General features: G+C 49.2%; 1 protein-coding gene across 1 annotated transcript in view; it reads right to left on the reverse strand.

Annotated features, from left to right (window-relative positions):
* TMEM104 (transmembrane protein 104) overlaps positions 1-16,398 on the reverse strand; it is a 153,351-nt gene that overhangs the window by 25,251 nt on the left and 111,702 nt on the right. The window contains exon 7 of the mRNA XM_063960678.1: positions 3,133-3,232. Within this exon, the coding sequence (XP_063816748.1) occupies positions 3,133-3,232 (100 nt within the window). The remainder of the gene's footprint in view (positions 1-3,132; positions 3,233-16,398) is intronic.

Below are 16,398 nucleotides of genomic sequence, written 5' to 3' on the forward strand. Positions count from 1 at the left end.
GGTGAAGAGGGTAAATAGGGACATGCAGGTAAGCATCCTTGATGTCCTGAAATTCTCCAGGCTTGCAATAATCGCCCTGAGCGATTCCATTTCGAACTTGAACCTTCGTATATAAGTGTTCAAGGCTTTCAATTTTAGAATGGGTCTCACCGAACCGTCTGGTTTCGGTACCACAACATTTTGGAATAGTAACCCCGGCCTTCTTGAAGGAGGTGTACCTTGATTTCACCTGCTGGAAGTGCAGCTTGTGAATTGCCGCCAGTACTACCTTTCTCCGAGGGCATCAGGCAAGGCTGAGGTGAGGTAACGGCGAGGGGGAGTCGCCTCGAACTCCAGCCTGTATCCCTGTGATACTATTTGCAGAACCTAGGGATCCACCTGTGGGCAAACCCACTGGTCCCTGAAGTTCCCGAGACGCGCCCCTACCGCACCTGTCTCCACCTGTGGAGCCCCAACGTCAAGCGGTGGACTCAGAGGAAGCGGGGGAAGATTTTTGATCCTGGGAACTGGCTGCTGGTGCAGCTTTTTCCTTCTTCCCTTGTCTCTGTGCAGAAAGGAAGCGCCTTTGACCCGTTTGCTTTTCTGAAGCCGAAAGGACTGTACCTGAAAATACGGTGCTTTCTTAGGCTGTGAGGAAACCTGAGGTAAAAAAAATTTCTTCCCAGCTGTTGCTGTGGATACGAGGTCCCAGAGACTATCCCCAAACAATTTCTCACCCTTATAAGGCAGAATCTCCATGTGCCTTTTATAGGCAGCATCACCTGTCCACTGCCGGGTTTCTAATACCCTCCTGGCAGAATGGACATTGCATTAATTCTGGATGCCAGCCGGCAAATATCCCTCTGTGCATCCTTTATATATAAAAGACGACGTCTTTAATATGCTCTATGTTAGCAAACTATTATCCCTGTCTTAGAGTATTAATATTATCTGACAGGGTATCAGACCACGCTGCAGCAGCACTATTTATGCTGAGGCAATTGCAGGTCTCAGTATATAACCTGAGTGTGTATATACAGACTTCAGGATAGCCTCCTGCTTTTTATCAGCAGGCTCCTTCAAGGTGTCCGTATCCTCAGACGGCAGTGCCACCTTTTTTGACAAACGTGTGAGCGCCTTATCCACCCTAGGGGATATCTCCCAACGTGACCTATCCTCTGGCGGGAAAGGGTACGCCATCAGTAACTTTTTAGAAATTACCAGTTTCTTATTGGGGGAACCCACGCTACTTTACACACTTCATTCATTCATCTGATGGGGGAACAAAATACTGGCTGCTTTTTCTCCCCAAAAATAAAACCCCTTTTATGTGGTACTTGGGTTCATGTCAGAAATGCGTAACACATTTTTCATTGCCGAGATCATGTAACGGATGTTCCTAGTGGATTGTGTATATGTCTCAACCTCGTCGACACTGGAGTCAGACTCCGTGTCGACATCTGTGTCTGCCATCTGAGGTAACGGGCGCTTTTTTGAGCCCCTGATGGCCTTTGAGACGCCTGGGCAGGCGCGGGCTGAGAAGCCGGCTGTCCCACAGCTGTTTTACGTCATCCAGCCTTGTAAGGAGTTGACATTGTCGGTTAATACCTTCCACCTATCCATTCACTCTGGTGTCGGCCCCACAGGGGACGACATCCCATTTATCGGCCTCTGCTCCACCTCCACGTAACCTTCCTCATCCCACATGTCGACACAGCCGTACCGACACACAGCACACACACAGGGAATGCTCTGACTGAGGACAGGACCCCACAAAGTCCTTTGGGGAGACAGAGAGAGAGTATGCCAGCACACACCAGAGCGCTATATAATGTAGGGATTAACACTATAACTGAGTGATTTTTCCCCCAATAGCTGCTTGTATAAACAATATTGCGCCTAAATTTAGTGCCCCCCCTCTCTTTTTAACCCTTTGAGCCTGAAAACTACAGGGGAGAGCCTGGGGAGCTGTCTTCCAGGCTGCACTGTGAAGAGAAAGTGGCGCCAGTGTGCTGAGGGAGATAGCTCCGCCCCTTTTTCGCGGACTTTTCTCCCGCTTTTTTATGGATTCTGGCAGGGGTATTTATCACATATATAGCCTCTGGGGCTATATATTGTGATATATTTGCCAGCCAAGGTGTATTTATTGCTTCTCAGGGCGCCCCCCCCAGCGCCCTGCACCCTCAGTGACCGGAGTGTGAAGTGTGTATGAGGAGCAATGGCGCACAGCTGCAGTGCTGTGCGCTACCTTGGTGAAGACTGATGTCTTCTGCCACCGATTTTCCGGATTCTTCTGGCTCTGTAAGGGGGCCGGCGGCGCGGCTCCGGGACCGAACACCAATGGCCGGTTCCATGCGGTCGATCCCTCTGGAGCTAATGGTGTCCAGTAGCCTAAGAAGCCCAAGCTACCACCAGTTAGGTAGGTTCGCTTCTTCTCCCCTTAGTCCCTCGCTGCAGTGAGTCTGTTGCCAGCAGATCTCACTGTAAAATAAAAAACCTAAAATATACTTTCTCTCTAGGAGCTCAGGAGAGCCCCTAGTGTGCATCCAGCTCAGCCGGGCACAGGATTCTAACTGAAGTCTGGAGGAGGGTCATAGTGGGAGGAGCCAGTGCACACCAGGTAGTCCTAAATCTTTCTTAGCTGTGCCCAGTCTCCTGCGGAGCCGTTATTCCCCATGGTCCTTACGGAGTCCCCAGCATCCACTAGGACGTCAGAGAAACAAAGAAAAGTTGTTTGAAGTGAGGCATGATGAAATACGCATGACCAAAGGTGTTAATGTGTTTGCTCATTCTATTATTCACACAAAAATAGCTTATTACTTTAAAAAAAAAAAAAAAAATGTAACTTCTGGTGTAATAGACATTTATGTTTATTTGGTCAGGTACAAAACACCCCAAGATATGAATGGATTATTACAGTGGAATGTATCTGAATCTCCACTCCGAATCACACTTGCTCTTTGTTTCAGCTGTATCCTCTTCCAATTAGAATGTAAGCTCTCTCATGGACAGGGCCATGAGCTCATGTCTGCATTTATTCTGTCTACATTGCGTGACCCTGATTTATGCAAGTACCATTTCACCCACTATCCAGCACTTAACAAGTTCACTATGCTAATAGTTATTTCTGTTTCCCACTCCATTGTTACTCACCATGTGACTTGAACAAGAGACAGAGGTACAGCTGTTGCATATATTGCCAGGTCTCCATAAAGATATATAATTATACATAAGTAAAACAGGTTTACGCCAACTGTAAAGAAAGGAGACTGGTCATATAACCTCCAGGATGATGATGTCTATAAAAAAATCATTAAACAACAGCTCTGCAAGTTCTATAAAGATGATATCCATTTTGGGACAACTCCCTTAACCCTCATCTTTCTCATTTTTTTATGTAGCAAAAAGAGGGGATCCTGCCAGCTACAGACGGGACCTTATACACCTATTTCATTTTTTATATATATATATATATATATATATATATATTTATTATAATAAGAATTTACTTACCGATAATTCTATTTCTCATAGTCCGTAGTGGATGCTGTGGACTCCGAAAGGACCATGGGGAATAGCGGCTCCGCAGGAGACTGGGCACAAAGTAAAAGCTTTAGGACTAGCTGGTGTGCACTGGCTCCTCCCCCTATGACCCTCCTCCAAGCCTCAGTTAGGATACTGTGCCCGGACGAGCGTACACAATAAGGAAGGATTTTGAATCCCGGGTAAGACTCATACCAGCCACACCAATCACACCGTACAACTTGTGATCTGAACCCAGTTAACAGCATGATAACAGAAGGAGCCTCTGAAAAGATGGCTCACAACAACAATAACCCGATTTTTGTAACAATAACTATGTACAAGTAATGCAGACAATCCGCACTTGGGATGGGCGCCCAGCATCCACTACGGACTACGAGAAATAGAATTATCGGTAAGTAAATTCTTATTTTCTCTAACGTCCTAGTGGATGCTGGGGACTCCGAAAGGACCATGGGGATTATACCAAAGCTCCCAAACGGGCGGGAGAGTGCGGATGACTCTGCAGCACCGAGTGAGAGAACTCCAGGTCCTCCTCAGCCAGGGTATCAAATTTGTAGAATTTAGCAAACGTGTTTGCCCCTGACCAAGTAGCTGCTCGGCAAAGTTGTAAAGCCGAGACCCCTCGGGCAGCCGCCCAAGATGAGCCCACTTTCCGTGTGGAATGGGCTTTTACAGATTTTGGCTGTGGCAGGCCTGCCACAGAATGTGCAAGCTGAATTGTACTACAAATCCAACGAGCAATCGTCTGCTTAGAAGCAGGAGCACCCAGCTTGCTGGGTGCATACAGGATAAACAGCGAATCAGATTTTCTGACTCCAGCCGTCCTGGAAACATATTTTCAGGGCCCTGACTACGTCCAGCAACTTGGAATCCTCCAAGTCCCTAGTAGCCGCAGGCACCACAATAGGCTGGTTTAAGTGAAATGCTGAAACCACCTTAGGAAGAAATTGAGGACGAGTCCTCAATTCTGCCCTGTCCGTATGAAAAATTAGGTAAGGGCTTTTATAGGATAAAGCCGCCAATTCTGAGACACGCCTGGCTGAAGCCAGGGCTAACAGCATTACCACTTTCCATGTGAGATATTTTAAGTCCACAGTGGTGAGTGGTTCAAACCAATGTGATTTTAGGAATCCCAAAACTACATTGAGATCCCAAGGTGCCACTGGAGGCACAAAAGGAGGCTGTATACGCAGTACTCCCTTGACAAACGTCTGAACTTCAGGAACAGAAGCCAGTTCTTTTTGGAAGAATATTGACAGGGCGAAATTTGAACCTTAATGGACCATAATTTGAGGCCCATAGACAGTCCTGTTTGCAGGAAATGCAGGAAACGACCCAGTTGAAATTCCTCTGTAGGGGCCTTCCTGGCCTCGCACCACGCAACATATTTACGCCAAATACGGTGATAATGTTGTATGGTTACATCCTTCCTGGCTTTGATCAGGGTAGGGATGACTTCATCCGGAATGCCTTTTTCCTTCAGGATCCGGCGTTCAACCGCCATGCCGTCAAACGCAGCCGCGGTAAGTCTTGGAACAGACATGGTCCCTGCTGGAGCAGGTCCTTTCTTAGAGGTAGAGGCCATGGGTCTTCCGTGAGCATCTCTTGAATTTCCGGGTACCAAGTCCTTCTTGGCCAATCCGGAGCCACGAGTATAGTCTTTACTCCTCTCCTTCTTATGATTCTCAGTACTTTTGGTATGAGAGGAAGAGGAGGGAACACATACACTGACTGGTACACCGACGGTGTTACTAGAGCGTCCACAGCTATTGCCTGAGGGTCCCTTGACCTGGCGCAATATCTGTCCAGTTTTTTGTTGAGGCGGGACGCCATCATGTCCACCTTTGGTTTTTCCCAACGGTTCACAATCATGTGGAAGACTTCTGGGTGAAGTCCCCACTCCCCCGGGTGAAGATCGTGTCTGCTGAGGAAGTCTGCTTCCCAGTTGTCCACTCCCGGAATGAACACTGCTGACAGTGCTATCACATGATTCTCCGCCCAGCGAAGAATCCTTGCCACTTCCATCATTGCCCTCCTGCTTCTTGTGCCGCCCTGTCTGTTTACGTGGGCGACTGCCGTGATGTTGTCCGACTGGATCAACACCGGCTGACCCTGAAGCAGAGGTCTTGCCTGACTTAGGGCATTGTAAATGGCCCTTAGTTCCAGGATATTTATGTGAAGTGACGTTTCCATGCTTGACCACAAGCCCTGGAAATTTCTTCCCTGTGTGACTGCTCCCCAGCCTCTCAGGCTGGCATCCGTGGTCACCAGGACCCAATCCTGAATGCCGAATCTGCGGCCCCCTATGAGATGAGCACTCTGTAACCACCACAGGAGAGACACCCTTGTCCTTGGAGACAGGGTTATCCGCTGATACATTTGAAGATGCGATCCGGACCATTTGTCCAGCAGATCCCACTGAAAAGTTCTTGCGTGGAATCTGCCGAATGGAATCGCTTCGTAAGAAACCACCATCTTTCCCAGGACCCTTGTGCATTGATGTACTGACACTTGGCCTGGTCTTAGGAGGTTCCTGACTAGGTCGGATAACTCCTTGGCTTTCTCCTCCGGGAGAAACATCCAGAATCATCCCTAGGAACAGCAGACGTGTCGTCGGAATCAGCTGCGATTTTGGAATATTTAGAATCCATCCGTGCTGTCGTAGTACTACTTGAGATAGTGCTACTCCGACCTCTAACTGTTCTCTGGACCTTGCCCTTATCAGGAGATCGTCCAAGTAAGGGATAATTAAGACGCCTTTTCTTCGAAGAAGAATCATCATTTCGGCCATTACCTTGGTAAAGACCCGGGGTGCCGTGGACAATCCAAACGGCAGCGTCTGAAACGGATAGTGACAGTTCTGTACCACAAACCTGAGGTACCCTTGGTGAGAAGGGCAAATTGGGACATGGAGGTAAGCATCCTTGATGTCCAGAGACACCATATAGTCCCCTTCTTCCAGGTTCGCTATCACTGCTCTGAGTGACTCCATCTTGAACTTGAACCTTTTTATGTAAGTGTTCAAGGATTTCAGATTTAAAATGGGTCTCACCGAGCCGTCCGGCTTCGGTACCACAAACAGCGTGGAATAATACCCCTTTCCCTGTTGTAGGAGGGGTACCTTGATTATCACCTGCTGGGAATACAGCTTGTGAATGGCTTCCAATACCGCCTCCCTGTCGGGGGGAGACGTTGGTAAAGCAGACTTCAGGAACCGGCGAGGGGGAGACGTCTCGAATTCCAATTTGTACCCCTGAGATACTACCTGCAGGATCCAGGGGTCCACTTGCGAGTGTGCCCACTGCGCGCTGAAATTCTTGAGACGGGCCCCCACCTTGCCTGAGTCCGCTTGTAAGGCCCGAGCGTCATGCTGAGGACTTGGCAGAAGCGGGGGAGGGCTTCTGTTCGTGGGAAGAGGCTGTTTGCTGCAGTCTTTTTCCCCTTCCTCTGCCCCGGGGCAGATATGAGTGGCCTTTTGCCCGCTTGCCCTTATAGGGACGAAAGGACTGAGCCTGAAAAGACGGTATCTTTTTCTGCTGCGAGGTGACTTGGGGTAAAAAGGTGGATTTTCCTTGCCGTGGCCACCAGGTCCGATAGACCGACCCCAAATAACTCCTCCCCTTTATACGGCAATACTTCCATATGCCGTTTGGAATCCGCATCCCCTGACCACTGTCGCGTCCATAATCCTCTTCTGGCAGAAATGGACATCGCACTTACTCTTGATGCCAGAGTGCAAATATCCCTCTGTGCATCTCGCATATATAGAAATGCATCCTTTAAATGCTCTATAGTCAATAATATATTGTCCCTGTCCAGGGTATCAATATTTTCAGTCAGGGAATCCGACCAAGCCACCCCAGCACTGCACATCCAGGCTGAGGCGATTGCTGGTCGCAGTATAATACCAGTATGTGTGTATATACTTTTAAGGATATTTTCCAGCTTCCTATCAGCTGGTTCCTTGAGGGCGGCCGTATCAGGGGACGGTAACGCCACTTGTTTTGATAAGCGTGTGAGCGCCTTATCTACGCTAGGGGGGGTTTCCCAACGCGCCCTAACCTCTGGCGGGAAAGGGTATAATGCCAATAATTTTTTAGAAATTAGCAGTTTTTTATCGGGGGAAACCCACGCTTCATCACACACCTCATTTAATTCATCTGATTCAGGAAAAACTACGGGTAGTTTTTTCACACCCCACATAATACCCTTTTTTTTGGTACTTGTAGTATCAGAAATGTTCAAAACCTCCTTCATTGCCGTGATCATGTAACGTGTGGCCCTACTGGAAAATACGTTTGTTTCCTCACCGTCGACACTGGAGTCAGTGTCCGTGTCAGTGTCTGTATCGACCTGAGGTAACGGGCGTTTTATAGCCCCTGACGGTGTTTGAGACGCCTGTACAGGTATCAACTGATTTGCCGGCTGTCTCATGTCGTCAACAGTCTTTTGTAAAGTGCCGACACTATCACGTAATTCTTTCCATAAGACCATCCAGTCAGGTGTCGACTCCCTAGGGGGTGACATCACTAACACAGGCAATTGCTCCGCCTCCACACCATTTTCCTCCTCATACATGTCGACACAGCGTACCGACACACAGCACACACACAGGAAATGCTCTGATAGAGGACAGGACCCCACTAGCCCTTTGGGGAGACAGAGGGAGAGTTTGCCAGCACACACCAGAGCGCTATATATATATATATATATATATATATATATATATATATATATATATATATATATATATATATATATATATATATATATATATATATATATATATATATATATAGGGATAACCTTATATAAGTGTTTTTCCCTAATATAGCTGCTGTATATATTAATATGCCAATTTAGTGCCCCCCCTCTCTTGTTTTACCCTGTTTCTGTTGTGCAGGACTGCAGGGGAGAGTCAGGGAGCCTTCCTCCAACGGAGCTGTGAGGAAAAAATGGCGCTTGTGTGCTGAGGAGATAGGCTCCGCCCCTTTTTCGGCGGCCTTTCTCCCGCTTTTTTGTGGAAAACTGGCAGGGGTTAAATACATCCATATAGCCCAGGAGCTATATGTGATGTATTTTTAGCCATTTAAGGTATTTTCATTGCGTCCCAGGCGCCCCCCCCCCAGCGCCCTGCACCCTTAGTGACCGGAGTGTGAAGTGTGCTGAGAGCAATGGCGCACAGCTGCGGTGCTGTGCGCTACCTTATTGAAGACAGGACGTCTTCTGCCGCCGATTTTCCGGACCTCTTCACTCTTCTGGCTCTGTAAGGGGGCCGGCGGCGCGGCTCCGGGACCCATCCATGGCTGGGCCTGTGATCGTCCCTCTGGAGCTAATGTCCAGTAGCCTAAGAAGCCCAATCCACTCTGCACGCAGGTGAGTTCGCTTCTTCTCCCCTTAGTCCCTCGATGCAGTGAGCCTGTTGCCAGCAGGTCTCACTGAAAATAAAAAAATAAGATTTTACTTACCGATAAATCTATTTCTCGTAGTCCGTAGTGGATGCTGGGGACTCCGTCAGGACCATGGGGATTAGCGGCTCCGCAGGAGACAGGGCACAAAACTAAAGCTTTAGGATCAGGTGGTGTGTACTGGCTCCTCCCCCTATGACCCTCCTCCAAGCCTCAGTTAGGATACTGTGCCCGGACGAGCGTACACAATAAGGAAGGATATTGAATCCCGGGTAAGACTCATATCAGCCACACCAATCACACCGTATAACTTGTGATCTAAACCCAGTTAACAGTATGACAAACGTAGGAGCCTCTGAACAGAAGGCTCACAACAATAACAACCCAATTTTTTTGTAACAATAACTATGTACAAGTATTGCAGACAATCCGCACTTGGGATGGGCGCCCAGCATCCACTACGGACTACGAGAAATAGATTTATCGGTAAGTAAAATCTTATTTTCTCTGACGTTTTAAGTGGATGCTGGGGACTCCGTCAGGACCATGGGGATTATACCAAAGCTCCCAAACGGGCGGGAGAGTGCGGATGACTCTGCAGCACCGAGTGAGAGATCTCCAGGTCCTCCTCAGCCAGGGTGTGCCCCTGACCAAGTAGCAGCTCGGCAAAGTTGTAAAGCCGAGACCCCTCGGGCAGTCGCCCAAGATGAGCCCACCTTCCTTGTGGAATGGGCATTTATATATTTTGGCTGTGGCAGTCCTGCCACAGAATGTGCAAGCTGAATTGTACTACACATTCAACTAGCAATCGTCTGCTTAGAAGCAAGAGCACCCAGTTTTTTGGGTGCATACAGGATAACAGCAAGTCAGTTTTCCTGACTCCAGCCGTCCTGGAAATCTATATTTTCAGGGCCCTGACAACATCTAGCAACTTGGAGTCCTCCAAGTCTCTAGTAGCCGCAGGTACCACAATAAGCTGGTTCAGATGAAACGCTGACACCACCTTAGGGAGAAACTGGGGACGAGTCCGCAGCTCTGCCCTGTCCGAATGGACAATCAGATATGGGCTTTTGTGAGACAAAGCCGCCAATTCTGACACTCGCCTGGCCGAGGCCAGGGCCAACATCATGGTCACTTTCCATGTGAGATATTTCAAATCCACAGATTTGAGCGGTTTAAACCAACGTGATTTGAGGAATCCCAGGACTACGTTGAGATCCCACAGTGCCACTGGAGGCACAAAAGGGGGTTGTATATGCAGTACTCCCTTGTCAAATTTCTGGACTTCAGGACCTGAAGCCAATTCTTTCTGGAAGAAAATCGACAGGGCCGAAATTTGAACCTTAATGGACCCCAATTTGAGGCCCATAGACACTCCTGTTTGCAGGAAATGCAGGAATCGACCGAGTTGAAATTTCTTCGTGGGGCCTTCCTGGCCTCACACCACGCAACATATTTTCGCCACATGTGGTGATAATGTTGTGCGGTCACCTCCTTCCTGGCTTTGACCAGGGTAGGAATGACCTCTTCCGGAATGCCTTTTTTTCCCTTAGGATCCGGCATTCAACCGCCATGCCGTCAAACGCACCCGCGGTAAGTCTTGGAACAGACATGGTACTTGCTGAAGCAAGTCCCTTCTTATCGGCAGAGGCCCTGAGTCCTCTGTGAGCATCTCATGAAGTTCCGGGTACCAAGTCCTTCTTGGCCCATCCGGAGCCACGAGTATAGTTCTTACTCCTCTACGTCTTATAATTCTCAGTACCTTTGGTATGAGAAGCAGAGGAGGGAACACATACACCGACTGGTACACCCATGGTGTTACCAGAACGTCCACAGCTATTTCCTGAGGGTCTCTTGACCTGGCGCAATACCTGTCCAGTTTTTTGTTCAGGCGGGACGCCATCATGTCCACCTTTGGTCTTTCCCAACGGTGCACAATCATGTGGAAACAACTTCTCGATGAAGTCCCCACTCTCCCGGGTGGAGGTCGTGCTGAGGAAGTCTGCTTCCCAGTTGTCCACTCCCGGAATGAAAACTGCTGACAGTGCTATCACATGATTTTCCGCCCAGCGAAGAATCCTTGCAGTTTCTGCCATTGTCCTCCTGCTTCTTGTGCCGCCCTGTCTGTTTACGTGGGCGACTGCCGTGATGTTGTCCCACTGGATCAATACCGGCTGACCTTGAAGCAGAGGTCTTGCTAAGCTTAGAGCATTGTAAATTGCTCTTAGCTCCAGTATATTTATGCGGAGAGAAGTCCCCAGACTTGATCACACTCCCTGGAAATTTTTTCCCTGTGTGACTGCTCCCCAGCCTTTCAAGCTGGAATCCGTGGTCACCAGGACCCAGTCCTGAATGCATAACTGTGGCACTTTAGTAGATGAGCACTCTGCAGCCACCACAGAAGAGACACCCTTGTCCTTGGAGACAGGGTTATCCGCTGATGCATCTGAAGATGCGATCCGGACCATTTGTCCAGCAGATCCCACTGAAAAGTTCTTGCGTGAAATCTGCCGTATGGAATCGCTTCGTAAGAAGCCACCATTTTTCCCAGGACCCTTGTGCAATGATGCACTGACACTTTTCCTGGTTTTTGGAGGTTCCTGACTAGCTCGGATAACTCCCTGGCTTTCTCCTCCGGGAGAAACACCTTTTTCTGGACTGTGTCCAGAATCATCCCTAGGGACAGCAGACGTGTCGTCGGAGACAGCTGCGATTTTGGAATATTTAGAATCCACCCGTGCTGTCGTAGAACTACTTGAGATAGTGCTACTCAGACCTCCAACTGTTCTCTGGACCTTGCCCTTATCAGGAGATCGTCCAAGTAAGGGATAATTAAGACGCCTTTTCTTTGAAGAAGAATCATCATTTCGGCCATTACCTTGGTAAAGACCCGGGGTGCCGTGGACAATCCAAACGGCAGCGTCTGAAACTGATAGTGACAGTTTTGTACCACGAACCTGAGGTACCCTTTGTGAGAAGGGCAAATTTGGACATGGAGGTAAGCATCCTTGATGTCCAGGGACACCATATAGTCCCCTTCTTCCTGGTTCGCTATCACTGCTCTGAGTGACTCCATTTAGAATAGGTCTCACCGAGCCGTCTGGCTTCAGTACCACAATATAGTGTGGAATAATACCCCTTTACTTGTTGTAGGAGGGGTACTTTGATTATCACCTGCTGGGAATACAGCTTGTGAATTGTTTCCAATACTGCCTCCCTGTCGGAGGTAGACGTTGGTAAAGCAAACTTCAGGAACCTGCGAGGGGGAGACGTCTCGAATTTCCAATCTGTACCCCTGGGATACTACTTGTAGGATCCAGGGGTCCACTTGCGAGTGAGCCCACTGCGTGCTGAAACTCTTGAGACGACCCCCCACCGCACCTGTTTGTACGGCCCCAGCGTCATGCTGAGGACTTGGCAGAAGCGGTGGAAGGCTTCTGTTCCTGGGAATGGGCTGCCTGCTGCAGTCTTCTTCCCTTACCTCTATCCCTGGGCAGATATTATGGGGACGAAAGGACTGAGGCTGAAAAGACTATGTCTTTTTCTGCTGAGATGTGACTTGGGGTAAAAAAGGTGGATTTTCTAGCTGTTGCCGTGGCCACCAGGTCCGATGGACCGACCCCAAATAACTCCTCCCCTTTATACGGCAATACTTCCATGTGCCGTTTGGAATCTGCATCACCTGACCACTGTCGTGTCCATAAACATCGTCTGGCAGATATGGACATCGCACTTACTCTTGATGCCAGAGTTTCGCATATATAGAAATGCATCTTTTAAATGCTCTATAGTCAATAAAATACTGTCCCTGTCAAGGGTATCAATATTTCCAGTCAGGGAATCCGACCAAGCCACCCCAGCGCTGCCCATCCAGGCTGAGGCGATCGCTGGTCGCAGTATAACACCAGTATGTGTGTATATACTTTTTAGGATATTTTCCAACCTCCTATCAGTTGGCTCCTTGAGGGCGTCCGTATCTGGAGACGGTAACGCCACTTGTTTTTATAAGCGTGTGAGCGCCTTATCCACCCTAAGGTGTGTTTCCCAACGCGCCATAACTTCTGGCGGGAAAGGGTATACCGCCAATAATTTTCTATCGGGGGAAACCCACGCATCATCACACACTTCATTTAATTTATCTGATTCAGGAAAAACCACATGTAGTTTTTTCACACTCCACATAATACCCTTTTTTGTGGTACTTGTAGTATCAGAAATATGTAACATCTCCTTCATTGCCCTTAACAAGTAACGTGTGGCCCTAAAGGAAAATACGTTTGTTTCTTCACCGTCGACACTGGAGTCAGTGTCCGTGTCGACCGACTGAGGTAAAAGGACGTTTTAACGCCCCTGACGGTGTTTTAGACGCCTGGACAGGTACTAATTGGTTTGCCGGCCGTCTCATGTCGTCAACCGACCTTGCAGCGTGTTGACATTCTCACGTAATTCCTTAAATAAGCCATCCATTCCGGTGTCGACTCCCTAGAGAGTGACATCACCATTACCGGCAATTGCTCCGCCTCCTCACCAACATCGTCCTCATACATGTCGACACACAAGTACCGACACACAGCACACACACAGGGAATGCTCTGATAGAGGACAGGACCCCACTAGCCCTTTGGGGAGACAGAGGGAGAGTTTGCCAGCACACACCAAAAACGCTATATTATACAGGGACAACCTTTATATAAGTGTTTTTCCCTTATAGCATTTTAATATATATATACATATCGCCAAATAAGTGCCCCCCCTCTCTGTTTTAACCCTGTTTCTGTAGTGCAGTGCAGGGGAGAGCCTGGGAGCCTTCCCACCAGCCTTTCTGTGAGGGAAAATGGCGCTGTGTGCTGAGGAGAATAGGCCCCGCCCCCTTTTCGGCGGGCTTCTTCTCCCGTTTTTCCGAGACCTGGCAGGGGTTAAATACATCCATATAGCCTCCAGGGGCTATATGTGATGTATTTTTAGCCAGAATAAGGTATTATACATTGCTGCCCAGGGCGCCCCCAGCAACGCCCTGCACCCTCCGTGACCGTTGGTGTGAAGTGTGTGACAACAATGGCGCACAGCTGCAGTGCTGTGCGCTACCTTCATGAAGACTGAAAAGCCTTCTGCCGCCAGTTTCTGGACCTTCAATCTTCAGCATCTGCAAGGGGGGTCGGCGGCGCGGCTCCGGGACGAACCCCAGGGTGAGACCTGTGTTCCGACTCCCTCTGGAGCTAATGGTGTCCAGTAGCCTAAGAAGCCAATCCATCCTGCACGCAGGTGAGTTGAACTTCTTTCCCCTAAGTCCCTCGATGCAGTGAGCCTGTTGCCAGCAGGACTCACTGAAAATAAGAAACCTAAAAACTTTTTCTAAGCAGCTCCTTAAGAGAGCCACCTAGATTGCACCCTGCTCGGACGGGCACAAAAACCTAACTGAGGCTTGGAGGAGGGTCATAGGGGGAGGAGCCAGTACACACCACCTGATCCTAAAGCTTTAGTTTTGTGCCCTGTCTCCTGCGGAGCCGCTAATCCCCATGGTCCTGACGGAGTCCCCAGCATCCACTTAGGACGTCAGAGAAAACCTATTTAAACTTTTACTCTAAGCAGCTCAGGAGAGCCACCTAGATTGCACCCTTCTCGTTCGGGCACAAAATCTTAACTGAGGCTTGGAGGAGGGTCATAGGGGGAGGAGCCAGTGCACACCAGCTAGTCCTAAAGCTTTTACTTTGTGCCCAGTCTCCTGCGGAGCCGCTATTCCCCATGGTCCTTTCGGAGTCCCCAGCATCCACTAGGACGTTAGAGAAATATATATATATATATATATATATATATATATATGTGTGTGTTCAGTGTATGTATGTCGTGCAGTATATATATATATATATATATATATATATATATATATATATATATATATATATACACACACACACACACACACACACACGTATATGTATATGTAATGTGTGCAGTGTATGTATGTAGTGTAGCAGTGCAGTGTATCAGGGGAGCGTGTGGTCCGCGGCAGCAGTGAAAGCTGTCCACGGGTTGAGGGCAGTGTTGACGGGCGGTCTTTCGGCTGACCGCGGATTTCCGAGGAGCAGCGAGCTGCCAGCAGCGGCAGTGAGTGACCGCGGCTGGGCGCTGGACGGCCTCTCTCCGCCTCAGCTTGGGAGTCTTGGATGGCCGTGGGAGGGGGAGATGGAGCCAGGGAGAGAGGAAAAGCGGATTTCCGGGGAGCGGAGGGCGCCCAGCGGTGGCAGTGAGAGTGACCGCGGCTGGTCGCTGGGCGGCCTCTCTCCGCCTAAGCCTGGGAGTCTTGGATGGCCGGGGAGGGGGATATGGAGCCGGGGTGAGAGGAGGAGCGGATTTCCGGGGAGCGGCGGGCGCCCAGCTGCGGCAGTGAGAGAGACCGCGGCTGTGCGGCCACTCTCCACCTCAGCCTGGGAGTCTTGGATGGCCGGGGAGGGGGAGATGGAGCCGGGGAGAGAGGAGGAGCGGATTTACAGGGAGCAGCCAGCGGCGGCAGTGAGAGTGACTGCAGCTGGGCACTGGGCGGCCACTCTCCGCCTCAGCCTGGGAGTCTCGGATGGCCAGGGAGGGGGAGATGGAGCCGGGGAGAGAGGAGGCGACGGGAGACAGAGCGGCCATACATACAGCGGCGGCTCTGACTGACTGAGGGGCGCCGTCCTCCTCCTATCGGCCTAGCTCTGTGACTGTGACTCTGCCCAGCGTTAGCCACACAGACAGAGATCTGGGCAATTATATAGGAGATGTCACATTGCAAATTAATCAGTACAGTCCCCTGGTGTGTCCAAGTAGTCCTGAAAAGGCGTGTCACAGTTCAAGAAAAGATGCCTGGTGCTAGGAGAGTTGGATGGTATCTGGTGCGCCGAGAGGGGCTGTTTGGCGCGACTTCAGCAATAGTGTATGAGGACACATCTGTACATGAAATGGTACAGGAGTCTATCTATCCATTTCCAAGTGGGAACCAAGATCAAATTAAATCACATTTCAGTTGAGTTCTCTGCTTTCATGTTTGCACTGGGAAGTGCTATAAAACATGATGGAGTAAAAGAAAGAAAAAAATAATATATTAATGGTAACAGCTCCCCCTGCTGGCAGACAGACTTGCAGGAGAAACTCTGCTACTGAATTATTTATATACAAAAGACATATCGGTGATAAAAAAAAAAAAAAAAAATAAGAATTTACTTACCGATAATTCTATTTCTCGTAGTCCGTAGTGGATGCTGGGAACTCCGTAAGGACCATGGGGAATAGCGGCTCCGCAGGAGACTGGGCACAAAAGTAAAGCTTTAGGACTACCTGGTGTGCACTGGCTCCTCCCCCTATGACCCTCCTCCAAGCCTCAGTTAGGATACTGTGCCCGGACGAGCGTACACAATAAGGAAGGATTTTGAATCCCGGGTAAGACTCATACCAGCCACACCAATCACACCGTACAACTTGTGATCTGAAC

Source organism: Pseudophryne corroboree, chromosome 3 (genome assembly GCF_028390025.1).
Source record: "Pseudophryne corroboree isolate aPseCor3 chromosome 3, aPseCor3.hap2, whole genome shotgun sequence".
Lineage (NCBI taxonomy): Eukaryota > Metazoa > Chordata > Amphibia > Anura > Myobatrachidae > Pseudophryne > Pseudophryne corroboree.